This window comes from Nicotiana tomentosiformis, chromosome 1, assembly GCF_000390325.3.
Source record: "Nicotiana tomentosiformis chromosome 1, ASM39032v3, whole genome shotgun sequence".
In the NCBI taxonomy this organism is placed as follows: Eukaryota; Viridiplantae; Streptophyta; class Magnoliopsida; order Solanales; family Solanaceae; genus Nicotiana; species Nicotiana tomentosiformis.
Window position 1 is genome coordinate 548,727 of NC_090812.1, and position 17,688 is coordinate 566,414.

At 33.7% G+C, this 17,688-nt stretch overlaps 3 protein-coding genes across 3 annotated transcripts; all 3 read left to right on the forward strand.

Moving 5' to 3' along the window:
- The first annotated feature begins 40 nt into the window (after positions 1-40).
- Positions 41-4,042, forward strand: LOC104097032 (putative late blight resistance protein homolog R1B-14). Its single transcript, XM_009603538.4, has 3 exons — positions 41-977; positions 1,352-3,396; positions 3,669-4,042. The coding sequence occupies exons 2-3, from the start codon at positions 1,461-1,463 to the stop codon at positions 3,719-3,721; spliced, it is 1,989 nt and encodes a 662-aa protein (XP_009601833.1). The 5' UTR covers positions 41-977; positions 1,352-1,460; the 3' UTR covers positions 3,722-4,042.
- Positions 4,043-5,056: 1,014 nt separating this feature from the next.
- LOC104097031 (chaperonin-like RbcX protein 2, chloroplastic) lies at positions 5,057-8,816 on the forward strand. The gene is made up of 5 exons (XM_009603537.4): positions 5,057-5,537; positions 6,592-6,683; positions 7,671-7,728; positions 7,947-8,012; positions 8,337-8,816. Exons 1-5 carry the CDS (start codon positions 5,214-5,216, stop codon positions 8,460-8,462), a joined length of 666 nt encoding a protein of 221 aa, XP_009601832.1. The 5' UTR covers positions 5,057-5,213; the 3' UTR covers positions 8,463-8,816.
- Positions 8,817-10,930: 2,114 nt separating this feature from the next.
- LOC104097030 (uncharacterized) lies at positions 10,931-12,280 on the forward strand. The gene is made up of 2 exons (XM_009603536.4): positions 10,931-11,136; positions 11,679-12,280. The coding sequence occupies exons 1-2, from the start codon at positions 11,083-11,085 to the stop codon at positions 12,075-12,077; spliced, it is 453 nt and encodes a 150-aa protein (XP_009601831.1). The 5' UTR covers positions 10,931-11,082; the 3' UTR covers positions 12,078-12,280.
- The last annotated feature ends 5,408 nt before the right edge of the window (positions 12,281-17,688 follow it).

A 17,688-nucleotide genomic window follows, 5' to 3' on the forward strand; every position in this document is an offset into this window, starting at 1 on the left:
TAGTGTCAAGATAAATTCGAGACCCATCATTGTAGTAATATGAATTCGAGGGCCTTGTGGATTCCATTATTTTTTGCCAACATCAAGATTATCATAATAGAGGAGGATGACTTAGCTACATTTGAGTTTATTGGTGTAAAAATTGATAACACTACTAGTAGTACTACTGTTTTGCCTTTTTTGGCCTTTCTCTACCAGACTTTTCACTTCAATCATAACTATCCCAGGCCCCAGTATTTAACTAAGCAACAAGGTTCACATACTAGTTGCTTCTCAATAATTTCATGCATTATCCCTTTTCAGCATTGATTTTGGTTTTCTCCACTCTATTTCTTCTTGATCTGGGAATTCAAAATTTTGAATAAAGGAGCTTTCTTGGAATAATTGGATCTATAAATCCTTCCTTGTTTTTCAATTAGTGAGGCTGATGGCTTATGCTTCTGTTGTTTCTCTTGCTCAAACTGTAGACCAACTCAGTTCCAGAATCTCAGGTTTGTTTTCTGACCCAACAGTAGAATCTCTAGCTGGATCTCTTGAATATTTCAAAGGCTTTCTTGATGACAGTAGCAACAGAAGTTATCACCAAGAAAAAATCACAGTTTTGGTTGGAAAGTTTAGAGATGCACTAAATGAAGCTGAAGATATCATTGAACTTAAGATTTGTGAAATTCATCAAAGGGAAAGTTTGAGTGGTATTGAAAACGCAAGTGAAGATTTACTAGCAAGTTTACTACCAGTAGTACAGAAGATTGAGATAACAAGGAAAGAGTTGGCGCTGAGTCTTGAGACTTGCACTAGCTATGGCAATGACATTGAACCTGCTGATGATCATTTCAAAACTCGGGAATCTATGCTTGGAAGTCCGTCTAGACGTAGTTTTAATACAAATGCTGTTGTGGGTCTTGATGATGATTTGGAGAAGATCATAGAAAGACTACTTGGGTCCTCATCCGAGAGAGAAGTTGTTGCAATTACAGGTAGGGTTAATTTGATGTATGATCCTTCAACTTTACCCACTAGAATAGTAAAGTCACAAAACTAAATTCTGCTCATAATAAAATTAGAACTTTAACCACTATAACAATAGTCAGTAAACTATTTTTTGTCACATTGAAGTAACTAAATTTACCCACGATAACAGTAAAGTTACCTTGACAGCTAGGTTTTGTTTTTATAGTAGGTAAAAATTTACTGACTATGTTCAGTACTTTAATGTGACAAAAGTAGTTTTGTGACTCTATTGTTATAGTGAGTAAAGTTTAGTGACTTTGCTTTTAGTGGGTAAAGTTCAACTGCTTTATTTTTGGAATGGATGAAGTTTAGTAACTATGTGTGAGATCAACCCTTGCAGGTATGGGTGGTATTGGCAAGAGACACTCGCTAAAAAAGCTTATGATCATCTTCAAGTTAGGTCTCGCTTTGACATTCATGCGTGGGTTACAGTATCTCGAGAGTATGAAATGAGAAGATTGTTGTTAAGCCTCGTCTGTTGCATTCCAGGCATGGCTGATAAATTTCTAGAGAAGACTGAGGATGAATTAGCAGAGTTGTTATATGGAAGAGTAAAGGATCGAAGATATCTTATTGTCGTTGATGATATTTGGAGTACCAAAGTTTGGGACAATGTAACAAGATGTTTTCCAGATGACAACAATGGGAGTCGAATCATATTAACAGGCAGGCTTAAGGATGTGGCCACTTATGCGAATCCTGATAGCCCTTTGCATGAGATGGGGGTATTAAGTTTAGATGATAGTTGGAAATTACTTTCTATTAAGGTTTTTGGGGCAAATGATCTTTGTCCTTCTGAATTGGAGGTTATCGGGAAGCAAATAGCAGAAAAATGTGGTGGACTTCCTTTGGCAATTCTGGTGGTTGCAGGGCATCTTTCTAAACTTGCTAGGAGAAGCGAAAGTTGGATTATTGTTGCAAAGACTGTAAGTTCAGTTGTTGCTAATGATCCTGATAAATGCCTAGGAGTGCTTGGTATGAGTTACAATTACCTGCCCAACCACCTCAAGCCATGCTTCCTGTCTATAGGGGCTTTTCCGGAAGACTTTGAAATTAAAGCTCGGACATTGATCCAAGTTTGGGTTGCTGAAGGATTTCTAAAAGCCGAAAGGCTCAAGAGCTTGGAAAAAGTTGCAGAAGAGTGTTTGGAGGATCTTAGTAGTAGAAATCTGATAATGATAAGAAAGAGGAGGTTTAACGGCGAGATCAGAAGTTGTGGCATACATGATTTGTTGAGGGACTTGAGCTTAAGAGAAGCTCAGAAAGAGAAGTTTCTGCATGTGACATCAATTCGATATGTCTCAAACTTTCTGGCTCAGAGGCATGAGCGTCGTGGCTTTAGCTTTCTTTCCGACATTTCTCTGGATGATTCTAGTGAGTTATCATCTCAAGTTGTTCGATTGATGTTTTTCTGGGGTAAACTATTAATACATGCTCCGCCTCATAGGCAAATTTCCTTATTCACGAGCTTCAAACTTATCAGAGTGCTGGCGATTTTTTCTCATTTGTTTTCTTCATTCCCAGTTGAGATAACGCAACTAATTCATCTGAGGTACCTTTGGATTCGATCAAATGGTAATCTTCCTGCATCAGTGTCTCAACTTTATAATCTGCAAACATTGGTATTTCAACAGCCGGAATTATACTATATGTACAAAACTTTAATTTTGCCTCGGGAAATCTGGAACATGACACAGCTGAGGCGTCTGCGTCTACTGAGTGGCAACTATCTGTCTAAGCCTAAAAGAACTGATGAAGGAGCAACAGATACCGTTTTGGGGCTGAGAAATCTAGAGGAACTTTCTCATTTATGTTTTGCTAGTTGTACAGCGGAAGTCTTCTCATGCCTTCCCAATATACGTAAATTGGGTATTCTCGATGCTGCTTCAGACGATGCATCTGAATACTTAAAAAATCTGGTCCTTTTGGGGAAACTTGAAACGTTGAAGTGCGTCTGCTATGGTCAAAAGCGGCTCTCCTTGTCAAACTGGTGTGCTTCCCTAACATCTGTTAAGAGGTTAATATTATCTGGTTGTCTTCTGCTTTCTGAAGACATGGCAAATCTTGCTACATTGCCCAATCTTGAAGTGCTTAAACTTAGAGATAACGAGTTTGAAGGTCAGGCGTGGACACTAAGTGATGAAGATGAGTTCAATCAGCTAAAGTTCCTACTGCTTGCTGAGCCGCGTCTAGTGAACTGGGAAGCCGGTAGTGTTAACTTCCCAACTCTTCAAAAATTAGTATTACGGAAATGCATACGTCTTGAGGAAGTTCCGAATGATATTGTGGAGATATGTACATTGGAGGTAATTGAATTGATCTGCTGCAGCATTCGAGAAGAACAAGAGAGCATGGGAAATTCTTGTCTTGATGTTCGTGCTTATGGTAAGTTTGTAGAAATATCAGCTCAATATTTAGCATTAGTTTCAAATTCTGACTGCTATTGATATGAAGCATTTCATGAAATCACTCCTTGAGATGCTCAAAATTCTACAAACTAATATTGATTAGATTATGCCCCTAATATATGAGTAGGCTGTTGCTTGCTACCTTTGGATCTTCTTTTTTGCCCCTCTCCTCATGCTATAATAGGCTTTTCTACTTTTTGGATCTTCCATTACTTGCTGTTTACTGACTGATGAGTTTCTCTCTTGCAGCTAATGATGAATCTTCGTCTTTGTTCGACTTCTGGAGAGCTGTACTAGATTGAGTTTGAGAAATATATACTAAAGACTGAATGCACCATCTTGAAAGAGAGTCTTAGAGCAACGTAAAGTTGTATAGGTCACGGGTTCGAGCCGTGGAAGATTGTCTACGTCACACCCGTGTGGCCCCTATCCCGGACCCCTGAGTGCACATCTTCTTATCCTAACCATAGGATGTGCCTATAGGATGCGCCTGTTGTGCTACATACTTAGTTATGCGCATTGCAATGGTTGAAAATATATTGTAAATGACTGGATGTTGTTATTGACTATGATTTGGATACTTAATTAGTCAAGGATCAATAAATTCCTCGATCCAATAATCAGTGAAATCTTTAAGGAAAATAAATCGCTCATTACAATTCGAATCAACATATACATAACACATAATAATAGTTATATCTATTAATTGACACTCTTCGATTCAACTTATTAGTATACATAAAATTATTAATCTAGTCGAGATTGAACAACTGATTTCGTCAAAGTATAGTTATAAAGTTTAGCTTCCAACAAATCAAACCGTTCTCCATTTGGATATATGTGATCATTTATCTCGAGGTATAAAATATTATCGATGATCGAGGCGAAGTGTGATATGTAACATATATTCCTACTTAACTATAAATTAACATATATGTATAAGTTGTAAAATTTGCTTAGGTTATATCGTGAAGTCTACTTTCTTATGAATTAAACAACGTACGATTTAAACATTCTTATTTCACTTCATCTGAGCAAAATTAGCAAAGATCGGAAGAAATCGTAATCGCTAAATATACATTCTACCCAACTCTGCGCTAATCTAGAATGAGTATGTCGTCGTTGTATATTAGATTGTCTTTGCAGCAAATAAAAATGTTCACCCTTTGAAAACTTGCACTTCACTATACAGAACGGTTAAGAAATGTCAAAAATGAATTTTCTACCCCACGATTTCGATACTCTAATTGATTTTTTATTTCATAATTAAATTACAGAAAATTTGGAGTAACGATAAAGTAGTCTTCGTGTTAATTGTGATCGAAGCCGTGGAATTAGACATTCATGCTTGCATCAAGGAATGCTGTCCATGGAAATATACCTGATGGTCAACGTTTGAGATGATCATTTTAAAATGGAAAGCAATTCTCAACTAAGATTTGCTTGTGTCTCGAATAATTCTGAAAAACTCTTCCTTCCAAAATAAATAAACAAACAAATAAATAAATAAAATTACCATTTTGGGCAAGAAGTCTGAAGTCCAATTCTTAAGGTTGGCCCGTGTTCTCCAAACGATTGACAGGCAAAAGAGAAAGTAATAAGCTCAACCATCTGGTACATTGCTTCTTGATTAAAAAATCTCATTTGTCAAACAATTTTGGACCTCAGAAAAAAACTACGTACATAAAAATCCCAAAATGTGTTTTCAAGAATCTACATCAGAAAGATTCAGCCACCACCCCAACTGCTCTCTACCCCATCAATTTCCCATAACAAAGGCCAAAAAAGAACATAATGGTGGGAACTATATCTGGGACTGGAAGATCATTAGCTGAAACTCACTCTTCTCCATGTTTATGCTTGAATCCTAGTCTTAACTCAGGCAGCTTTAATTTCAAGACTAATGGGGAATTGGGATTTTGGAGAAGCTTAAAGGGGAGGAAGCAGTTGAATTTAAGCAGCAGTTTCTTGGAAGCATGGTGTGATTGGAAGTTATCCGCAAAGATGATAGCTTTGGCTGTAAATGGGGTTTCAAGGAAAAGACAGAAGATTGGGAAATTCAGTGTTGTTGGTGGGTTGGAAGTGGAGGATGATGATTCAGGCGAAGATGTTAAAAATGTGAGAGCTTTGTTGTAAATTCTTACTTTTAATCATGTTTATTACTACTACTACTACTAGGAATTAGACCAGAATTTCCAATGTGAATTGTATAGTGATCAATTTGTGACCTTTATTAACTGCTCAAAACATGATAGTGGATTCTTTATATTGATGAAAAATAGCTTCTCTTGTCACTGACATTAATAGATTGTATACAGAGCAATCTTGTCTAAATGTTGAAAAATTCCTGGTTTTCTGGTGGGTTATACATCCTAGGAAGAAATGTGAACGGATAGAAAGTAGATATAAGTGAAGTAAGGGGTATGGTCAAACAGGAAATTTATGGTTAAGGGGCAGTTCGGTGCACGAAGCATTCCGCGTTCACACATGGTCGGGGAAGGGCAACACCCAAGGGGTGTGATGTAGGCAGCCTACCTTGATGGGGGTGTGATGTAGGCAGCCTACCTTGATGCAAGCATCAATGACTGATTTCACATGGAGACATCTTTAACATTGCTCCAAAGCTCCCCTTCGAGAAACTTACGGTTGTGTTGTGTAAATTGACGGTTTTTACATTTTATTATAGATTGCTCTCATTGGGCTCTAGCGAAAAACTTGCCACTTTATACTTTATAACAACGGTTTGAAGAATGTTGGAAGGCAGGGGATGAGGTAGCTCAATAATATAAATTCATCGCTTAAATTGTCTTCTGGTCTTTTCTTTTTGTCAAATGGCTTTCACTACTCCTTTTGTTGCAGAGCCAATCGATTCCTCCACAGGTGCAGTTTAGCTTATAATTGCGAAAAAGTCAATCTTCTTTAAAGTAAAAGATATCAGCTGGAATTATGTGATAAGTAGTTATCCTGAACTTTGACTCATTACTACAGTGCTCTCTTTGTTGATTCTATCACTTGATTTTTTGGTCATCCATTAATTAAAAAACTGTTGAAACTGTTTTGTCCTCGTTTTGCTGTAACTATAGGACTTCAAGGTGAACTGTGCCCAATTTCTTTTTGCAGTTCCGTTTTCATTTGATTCATATTGAACTCCTTAAGTGATTGGCATTTGCAGGAAATAATCAATGTTATCACTTACAAAGCTGTACGGACTGTTCTTCAACAACTCTATGAGATGAACCCGCCACAGTACACATGGTTTTACAAGTAAGTTTAGATTTCTTTTCCTCTTAAGGGTATCTATAATCCAGATAAGATGAACCCCTAGTTTTAGCTCAATGATTCAAGTTAGCACTTAGGCTGTTGATGTTATAAAAACTGTTAGTTTAATTCAATTTAAACAAAATCAAATGAGGAGAGATAGATGCAAAGACCAGGACTGCAGCTGAGACAGTTTTATGCTTCTCTCGTTTTCCCTTGCTTTTCTATTTTTCTATTTTATAATTCTATGAGCATTTTATCTTTTGAGCTTTTCTATGTTTCTCCTTTTATAGTGCATTTTATTTTTCATTTAACATTCTTCGGTTGCCTTGAAACTTTTTTTATTATTTTTTTATTTTTTTATCTTCTTTCTTCCCTTGCCAAGATATCTGTTGATCTTGATTTATATGGAAATTTGGAAAAATCTTGTCCAAGCTTGCTTTTCCACTTGAAAAGTAACACCAAAATTCTCCTGGAGACTCGTATTATAAATCACCCATTCCCGAGAGTATACCTTTTTAAATTGGATTATACTACCACTTTTGCCAATGTAAAACTTAGTATGCTCTGATTTGGAGCCGCTAAAGGGGGTGACTGAATGGTCGAAGAAGTGGAGTAACAACCTCGGGAAGCTTGGTTCAAATCACAGTAGAGGCGATACTAGGTAAATTCTTCTCGTTTGTGCCTTGATGGACAAAGTTGAGTTACCCAATATATACCTGCTGGTGGGATTAGTCAAGGTGCGCATAAGCTAGCCTAGACACCACTGTTAAAAGAAAAGAAAAGAAAAGAAAAACAAAGCTCCAAACTGGAAGTACAGGGTCTAGAGTGTATCACCTTATAAAAAGTAGCAAAACTGCTCTTTCTTGAAAACATTTTAAGTCTTTGTCGAAGAATCTTGTTTGTTCAATGACATCGAGAGATATGAGCCTTTTGATAGTTTTATTCATTAGTTGTTTCACTAAATTCTTTGCTTTTTTTTTTTTTTTACAGTTTTATAGTAAACCACGTGCCTAACACCGGGAAAGATTTCCTTCAACAACTTTTCAAGGTAACAGTAGATAGTGATAAATCTTCTTTCTATATGGAAAAGGTGATATGTGGCAAGGATTTCCCCACGTCTTCCGCATCCAATAAAAACATGATTTCAAGGAAATAGCACCATAATAATGTCCCTTTAGGTTTAAGGATAACTAGTCTCATATTAGCTGAGTTTTGCCTTTTGTCTGGATTGTTCTGTGTGTCTGATAGTTTCTAAAAGTTTTGCAGGAAAAGCGGGAACTTGCTGAGAGGGTGATGATAACGCGTCTTAACCTTTACAGCATATGGATGCAGGTATGCCACCTTCATTTTAGCTACTGCTCGATTTGAATTTTTTCGCTCCTTCAAAAGTAGGGCGTTTGTGAATTATATATATCTTTGTTCAAAAGCACTCTATTGGCAATCACCATGCACTGCTTAATTGGAGTTAGTTCTTTATGACAAGCTAATGGTTTAATTCATGGCAAAAGGAGTACTAATCCCTATTTTCTATCTATCATTTGTCTACGTTGTGTCGTGGACAAGTGGCGATTTGCTATGTCTGAAAAGTGAAACCCGGTACGTTTTCAACTGCAATGATGTAGAGAAAAGCTAATGAATATTTTCTGTTGGATGTAGAAATGTGATCATGCTGAATTATATAATAGAATATCTGATCAGAACGTGGAACTGATGCGTGAACGACTCGCTCAAACTGTTATATGGCTATCTGAAGATGATGAGATTGCTGGAAGTTTGGATTGATTAATGGGAGTAGCTCTCTTTGGTGGTTTTGCCCTTACTTTATCCTTTAGTCTTGATAGGCAAAACTGTTCTTGGTGGTTGTCATTGGTTTAAAGTACTAATTTCAGCTCCGGATGTGGAACCATATTCTCGACAGACGGTTGTTGCGAGTGGGCGGAGGAATGGAGGATGTGCAGTGCGTCCTGTTGAGAAATATATCATGCTTTGATCTATACATCATCCATGTATGACCTGAACTTTTATTGTTCTGATAGGGATGAAGTATGTACACCTATCATTTTTCAAATACTTCCTTTTTTAGCCTCTATGTATACTTAATATTGTTAGTATGTATTACAAAATATGTTATCAGCAGTCCTTACATTGCTTTAAATATTGATTTGCATAGTGCATTGGTAAAACCTGCTTAACAAAATCTGTTGAAAGAATAGAAATAATATGAAGCATACATACTTTTGCTAAGTCTTGTTCTACAGTTCCATTGTCCTGTAGATTAGGTTTAAATGCAAACCAGAACAAATAGAGACTGACAAAGAAAGAAGTTTACTCACTTCCTAGTACATATATACTTAAGAGAAACAGATCAACTTGCGAATTGCCTAGCTCAAAGGATTTTAGAAAGAATAGTTTATTGAAAGACTTTATACTATGATTTCTCACCTGCAACAAAACATAGCTCTATGTGTACAGGACGTAAAACGAACCAAGTATACTAGACTAGTCCGGATTCTTGTACTCTTGACATTAAAAAAAATCTAAAATTAGTTACGAACTTTATCATCAATCTGTCGTTGAATTGCTCATAGCTAATAAAATTTCTTGATAATATATTACTAATGCATCCCTAATAAGATTAACGACGAATTTTTCTGTTAATTAGCTACAGAATTTATCCGATAGTTAATTCGTACTTTTTGGTAGTATGACGCATATACGAGGAAAAAAAATAACGGAAAAGGGTCAGAAATGCCCTTAACGTATTAGAAATGACTCAAAAATGCACTCCTTCCATCTATGGGTTCAAATTTACCCTTAATATTATTTTTAGGCTTAAAAATGCCCCTCTTAACGGAAATATGACATGATATTGATGGACATTTTAATTAAACATGTAGCATTTATTTAGTCTGGAAAAAAATGATTTTTTTTACAAAAAACTGAAAAAAGCAAAAATATTTTTTTTCCAGTTTTTACAAAAACACTGCTTTAAAAAAAGCTGAAAAATATTTTCTAAAACAATATTTTTGTAAAAACTGAAAAATAATTTTCTAAAGCAATGCTTTTGTAAAAGCTGGAAAAAAATATTTCCTCTTCTTCTTCTTTCCTTGTTTGTCCATATACTTTCTCAGTTTATTTTTTATATATTTTAGTTCTTCTAATGAGTCAGTATATCAAAACTGAAATATTTTCGTTTTTCTCAGTTTTTAGTAAAAAATAATTCATTAGTCTCGGAAAATGTAGAATTTATTTAGTTAAACATGTATCATTTATTTAGGAATAGATTGGCTTTCTGAGTTCTGAAAAAATAGCATTTTAATTAAATATGTAGCATTTATTTAGTCTGAAAAAAAAATAATTTTTTTTTTTTTACTAAAAACTGAAAAAAATAAAAATATTTCAATTTTGATGTACTAACTCATTAGAAGAACTGCAATATATAAAAAATGAACTCAGAAAGCATATGGAGTTATGGACAAACAAGAAGGAAGGAGAGGAAATATTTTTTTTCAGCTTTTACAAAAACATTACTTTAGAAAATTTCTTTTCAGTTTTTACAAAAATATTATTTTAGAAAATATTTTTCAGCTTTTTTTAAAGCAGTTTTTTTTTATAAAAACTAAAAAAAAATATATTTTTATTTTTTGCAGTTTTTAGTAAAAAAGAAATTCACTTTTTTCCAAACTAAATAAATGCTACATGTTTAATTAAAATGGAAAAAGATCAGAAATACCCTTAACGTATTAGAAATGACTCAAAAATGCCCTTCTTCCACCTATGAGTTCAAATTTACCCTTAATGTTAAAATGCTCATCAATGTCATGTCATATTTTCGTTAAGAGAGATATATTTTTAAGTCTAAAAATAACATTAAGGACAAATTTGAACTCATAGGTGGAAGGAAGTAATTTTTGAGCCATTTCTAATACTGGAGGCCATTTTCTGAAAAAATCAATAATTTTTCTTGGCAGCCTGGTTTCTTACGTGATAAGAACAATGCTCGCCCTATAACGCTGATTTGGCTCACGTAGACAGACCAATGAGCACATGGTTCTTGATTTGGAATTTTCGGGGGTACACTTGGGATCGGAATCCAATGGCACGAGAGGATAACCTGACAATTTCATACATATCCACTGCATGCAACCTCAAACGTGTCAACACAACATAGATACCAAAACATCATCATATATATCCCTCATTAAACATACGAGTATTACAATTTGTAATGTGTCAAGTGCCAGTTGCTCTTCTTGCATCCTCCCACGTATCCCCTCCCCCACTTTGCTCTCGCCGCCTAAAATCACTACTAAAATCCCTTCTGCTCCTGCGAGTTTTTAACACACAACACAAAGAAGAGAAGAGAAAGAGCTAAAGAAACGAGAAGGGAAAGAAGAAGAAAATGGCAGCTGTGGAAGAACCAATACTCTCTAGACTAGACAGACTTGACAATATTGTGAGTATACAACTTACATTTACTTCTATATATTTGCTGTGTCACCTTTTAGATTTTTTTGTTTTTGGCATTTTTGATGCGTGAGACGTGCAATTTAATTTTTGTAGTACGTATTTCTACGCTTGTCTAATTAAGGCAAGTTATAATTAGAACTAGCAAGGTCTTGAATTGTTTCTTTCATTTCCTGCCTTTAAGTTGGTAGATAACCTGTATTCCGTAATTCTCCTATGTTGATTTCATAAAAAAGAGTGGAACGTCTTTGAATTAAAAAGAATAATACTGTATAAAAAATAACTTTGCACTTAAAAGTACCAAACCGTGGCAAAAACGTGAGGGATAAACAAGGTTTTGGGTTGGCTTCCGACGTACTTAAACTGGTGTGTGTTACCCCTTGTTATGTTATTTGATAATCTCTATGATTCCTCTAATTACTAAAACAAAAATTAGTGGTAAATTTATTTTACGCGAGTATATGGTGAGCGGTTTAGAATTTGAATAGAAAAGCAAAAATGAGTTGATATATTATTTATATATGCATTCAGGTCAAGAAATTGGAGGAAGTTAGAGGAGGTGACCATTCCCCAAAGACTTCAACGGCGTCAAGCGAGACACTAACGAGCGACGGGCAAACTTCATCACTGGATTTCTCACCACGAAGCATGGAGAAGCATTGTCGCCCCATAGACGACGTCATTACAGAGACGGAGCACAAGGGCACACTCATTGAGAGGCTGCTCAATGTAGAAAACAGGGTGTTGAATATGTGTTTGCAGTTAGAATCAGAGTTGGAGATTATGAAGAAGAAGAAGAAGAAGAAAAGAGAAGAGAATCTTGTTATAGAAGAGAAGAACAAGTCACCTTATAAGAAGGGTCTGAAAACCTTTGTTAAAGCTTGTGTTAAAGGGAAAGGTATAGGGAAACATAAACATAACAAGGAGTGAGATCTTTGTGGAATTCTAATGATGTTTTTGGTATTTGTTTTTTTTTTTTTACAAATTTCTTTGTTGTGGTTTTAAAAGTTTTAGCTCCAAAAATAGTGGGATGTAATGGAGCAACCAATGTGACAATTTTGGCAGTTTGAAGTATGCTGGTTTTGTAAATAAGTTTGAACTTAACGTAATTAATGCGCTTTAATGTTTCCCAATTAACTTCTAAAAGAAGTAGCTCATTTTGACAAATACCTCCTTAGTTTGATAAATTAATCAAGTAAATGCGTTCTCTTTAAGTTTTCTTTTCCAGGCCTAGCTCATCCCTTGGATATTAAGCCGATCTTTTGTTTTTATTTTCCTTGTGCAATTGCAATTTTGATGAATAGTATAGTATACTACTACAAGAAACACATACAAGATAGATTTGTTCCACTATAATATGTTAGATTCTTAACTATGTTTAATTTGGGGCTGGGTTAGGCTGCTTTATAAGCTATGTCGTATGTACTGGTGATCTGGTCTTAGATGTTTGCTTAGGTCCAATTCATCGGGCTTAGATCTGCGGGCCAGGCCCGTGAAAGACCTTGATTTTGCTTTCTTGGGTTCTTGCTGTTTGGTGATTTTGCAGGCTTCACGGATGTGGCAATCAGATATGGTCTTGTTGATGGATCAAACAGCACGCTAGCCAATTTTCGGACTGGTAATCGAAAATAGTCAGCATTTGTAAAGTTATTGAAAAATAGCTATTATTTTGCTGAAACATGAAAAGTTTCAGCATAATATGCAGGATTATGGAGCTCCTGCGTATAAACTTCAATCATATTATATTGGAACTCAAACATATAAACTTCTCGCCTATTGTGTTGGAACTTCAGCACATTATGAAATTCAACACATTATGCTGGAAGTTCGTTCGAACTTTAGTATATTATGTTAGAATATTTTTGAATTTTTAAGGGTGTTTTTGTTCAAATTTTATCTTTATAAAAAATGACTAAATTTCGATTACTTTTGAAACTGTGATTATTTTTCAATTACCGCTCGTAAATATGGTTATGTTTTATTTTTGAAGTGAAAAAAGTTAAGTTTGTGTGAGTGAGCTTGGTTTTTGTCCTTTTCTTTTCCTTTATTCCATATTAATAAGTCCTATATTACTGCCAATTTAATATGAATGGATGAAGTGAGTCAGGCTTAATTAACCAAGAATTTAAATTACGTATAAGGTTTATATTAAGTTAACATTGAGGATTATTTCCTAGCATGCAGTTCTTTTGCTTTGCATTAAAAGTAATCTTATTCTCACCCTTCATTATACTCGAGTTTTGAATCTAAAAGTGAACATCACGAAACCAATAGCTAAATATATATAAGTATACAAACTTATTTCCGTACATTTTCATTCTTTTCATTTTGCTTAACTCATTTTGTATTATCAATTATGAGAATTTATCATGAGTTGATAAATTTTACGCTGACAGTCAACCTATCGCAACCCTACTCCTTTATTCGACTTTGAGATCGACAATATGAACAAGTTCATGCCTACGGAATTAAACGTATTTCTGTACATCATGAGCGCAAATTCCAATCGACCTAACTCCTTGGCGCTGACTATATATTATGAAGTCTTAGAAGGTCTTTGAACACCTTGAACGTCTTACGAATAATTGATTTTATAGCCTTGGAAGCAGAGGTGATTTAGGAATTGACCATTATGAACTCGGGTTCGAGCCACCAGTTCGAGCCACAAGTGAAGAAACTCCAATCTAGTTGGTCATAAATACGTATATTTGAGTTTTTGCAAAATAGAATATCGGTTTAAAACTTTAAATGTGCATTTCAAGTGAAATGCTGGTTAAATTTCACTTCAACTTCAATTTCAAATGTTTTTTTTCCCTCAACTTCAACTCAAATATTGTCCAGATGCTTACTCTTCACAAACTTGTAGTTGTTTTCAGCCTCAAACGCCTGCGAATTTTCACTTTAGTTAAAAAGGCAATTTTAGCGCAGATAATCAGAATATGTAACAAGAAAGAGATGAACTAGAAGTGAATATATGATGGGAATTCTTGAGATTCTCCACCCAAAAACATGCTCCTCTTTTAATTCTAAAGCCAAAATATATTCTATATGTCCTTTTTTCGTCCCAAGAGCTAAATGCTGGCATTCAATTTTATTTTCCTTGAATATTCTCGTGGATTGATTTAAAACGGGTCTGAGAAGGCGAAAAAGAATGAAAATGACAAACTGTTTTGTTTGACTTTAGAGATAGGTACAAAAATTCTTTACTCTTTATCTTTTTATCACTTTGTGCACTTTCAAAGAACAACATTATTTCAGGTGTGGAATTTAGTGTTGAGGAGGTAAACATTTTTCTAAACCTGATTTTATATCAAATCAGCAAATCTTAGACCCTTGAGCTATTGAATTATTGTGGTTTTGCATGATTAAATAGATGTATACCAAAACCATCTAATTTCTTAAATTTGCAATACTCTCCTCCCTTTCACGTTTTAACTTATTTCCGCAAAGACTATTTGAGAACTTAGTCACTACGATGATTTTTTTTTGTGTACTCGTTTAATTTTTGTCTTAGTTTCTCTCATATTTTATCAGTAAAAATAAAAGATATTTGTTGATTCCATTTATTCGACATCTGATCTCTAATTAAAGCTAAACGAATCTCAACCATCTCATTACGTAGTTAAGAAATTATTTTTAATTCGCTTTGCCATAAATTTCACCAATACATCATGCACTCTTTCTTTCTTTTTTTCTTTTTAATTCTTTTTATGAAAGATCCTTTTTTTCCTTTTCATTTTTGTATATGCTGCCTGTCATAAAGTGGCGCTAGTTCCACTGCATCACGTCAATATTGGCCGGCAATGTAAAGCACGAATAATGCTCTATCTTTCGATAATTCATCACCGTCCATAAAACAACATTCGTTCTGCTTCATCTTCTTCTTTTTTTCCTTTTTAAATTTCTTTTTCTTTGTTTATCCTATTTTTATAATAATACCTTAAAGACTTTGAGAAGTACCACTTTACCTTTAAAAAAATCTACAAGTTCTTTGACAGCTTGGTTTAGTTTGACATTAAATTTAAAAGTAAAACTTTCAGTAATATTAGGTTAGTTTTGTATTTTCGAAAAAAAAGAACCAACTGATCACTCACATAATATTTATCTTTATAGAGATATATATTTAAAACTTTATAAATTTTAAGCCATGGAAAAGTTGTAAAGACATATTTCATTGTACTTGTTTGAGTTTTTAGAACTATATTGAAGTTATACTAGTGATATTTGTTGTTTTAATCATTTAGCTCAGTTAAGTCATAAGGTTGTTGTTTGACTTGTGAAATTGAATAATTACATGGTGAAATTTATCATATACAGATTTTTCAATTGATTATACATTCATCAATTTATTCGATTATTGCTAAACTGAAAAAAAATTGGGCCCAATCCCATTAATTTGATTTGATTTGGTTTGTATATTTTGACATAGTGATAGCTAATTTCTTTTTCCACAATGAACTATCATAACAGTAAAAAACACGTTTTTATCTACCCCAACATCAAGTCAATAACACAATCACAACAGTAAGTACTAGTAATATTAATATACAGGGGCCGATGTAGTGCATTGTCGACGGGTTCAATTGAACCCATAATTTTCGACGCGGAGTAAAATTTTATATGTAAAAATTTATTAAAATTGTAAAAATAGTAAATATAAACTCATAACTTTAAATATATAATAGGTTCAATGCTAAAAACTTCAAAAGTTGAACTCATATGATTTAAATCTTGGATTCGCCTCTTCTGATTTTATATATATATATATATATATATATATATATATATATATATATATATATATATATATTCTTAATTATATATTAGTGAAACTTATTTGTTTTTAATTTGATATACATATTAATAGAAGCGACCGCTTTTTGATTGGTTTGATGTGTATGATCATGATAAATTGATAATAGTAACATTAGTATTGAATAACCAATGACTAATTCCATCATTTGACAATTTGACTTAGTATTGGAATAACAAGTCATGTGTCATGCCTTACTATTTTAAAGGGCAAAAAATGACAGGTATATTTATCAATTTCTAATGATGCAATATCATCCTTATAATAATAGTTATTGTTATTTAACTCTTTTCAAGGTTGAATGACAAGAAACCTCAACCTTAAATCTTGAGGTTGTTGGTTTGAGCCACCAAAAAACTAAAAAAAAAAAGAGTGGGAAACTCCTGGAATGGGTGAAAAAAAATCTTGAAATTGACATTCATTTTAGGAGTCAAGGAGTGTCAATCTTAAGATAAATTAATCCTTGGAAACTTGGTCGCGTTCCTCATATAACAAATACTCTGTAATAAAATACTTTTATCAATCTACAAAGTTAAATTAAGGCATGGGTTAGAAATAAAAAATTAGAGGGTTGCAATAAGTTGAGAAGGACTGAACAAGCACTAGCTTGCCAATTGTTTGCTCTTGCCTAACAATATTACTTATCTTTTGGTTACAAAATTTTGATTGCCTTTTTTCTTCAAAAGTGAAGGCCAAATATAGAATATAGGCAGCTTTTGCAGCTAATAATAATAATTTGTACACAAATTTAAGATTTTCAGAATTTTAGTTTACGATTTGTTTAGGACAGGATTTGCTCGTGTAAATCCGAACTATACTTTCTTCTTAGGTACATGTATTCATTCATCGCCAATTCATGTGAGTTAAAGAGTCTGAGAGGTGTTCAAGATTTATAGTGGGTTTGATTTTTAAAACTCTTAGTACAGAATTTGTGACTCTTTGAATTGAAACTATAAGTTCAAAATATAATATTTGTTAATTTAATAATATTCAAATTGTTCATGTTCTGTATTACAATATTGGGTCTGTTTGAACTTTGAAGCCGTAGCTAATATGCTAGATCAGCTACTGAATCTCTCCGATCTCATTTGCTGCAAGCTCTAAGCTCCAAAGGTAAATTTAATATTTGAGACAAATTTTTGATGAGCCTTTTTTGGGAAATTTTTATAGTTTAGTTAGTTGACTATCTGAAATTTTTACTTTATCGGTGAGAGTTCTATTCTCTATTTTGTAATTTTTTTTCCATTTCTCCTTTCCTCTCTCATATGTATAATACTAGACTTAGTGCACGCGTGTGTCCCATATTAATAAGAATAAACTCTTAAAAAATAACATAAATATTCAAAAGATGTATTTGTGTTATAAAATAAAAACTCATAAATAATTATAATTTTAAAATGGTAAATATTAATCATATTTAGGGGTTTGGATAAACTCCAATGGTTCTCTTTTTTATTTCCACAATCTTGATTCGTTTCTGAAGCCAAAGAAACTGATTGCTCACAGTCTTAATTTTGGAGGACCATGAATGTTGCACAACTCATCCAAGAAGTTGAAGCAATTCATATATGTAAATAGAATTCCAATTAGGTGGTTAAATTTACAATAAATTTATTTTTGTAGTCAATTATATCTTATGAGGTTAGTTTGGTAGCTTTCTAGCTAGCATTTTCATAATGTAAGTTAGGTATACAATTTTTTTTTCTCACATAGACGCAAACAGTCTAT

Coding starts and splice junctions, on each gene's coding strand:
- LOC104097031 (XM_009603537.4), top strand. CDS start 5,214: ATGGTGGGAACTATATCTGGGACTGGAAGATCATTAGCTGAAACTCAC. Junction 5,538..6,591: donor CAGGCGAAGATGTTAAAAAT/GTGAGAGCTTTG, acceptor TGGCATTTGCAG/GAAATAATCAATGTTATCAC. Junction 6,684..7,670: donor CAGTACACATGGTTTTACAA/GTAAGTTTAGAT, acceptor TTTTTTTTACAG/TTTTATAGTAAACCACGTGC.
- LOC104097032 (XM_009603538.4), top strand. CDS start 1,461: ATGAGAAGATTGTTGTTAAGCCTCGTCTGTTGCATTCCAGGCATGGCT. Junction 3,397..3,668: donor TCTTGATGTTCGTGCTTATG/GTAAGTTTGTAG, acceptor TCTCTCTTGCAG/CTAATGATGAATCTTCGTCT.
- LOC104097030 (XM_009603536.4), top strand. CDS start 11,083: ATGGCAGCTGTGGAAGAACCAATACTCTCTAGACTAGACAGACTTGAC. Junction 11,137..11,678: donor TAGACAGACTTGACAATATT/GTGAGTATACAA, acceptor ATATGCATTCAG/GTCAAGAAATTGGAGGAAGT.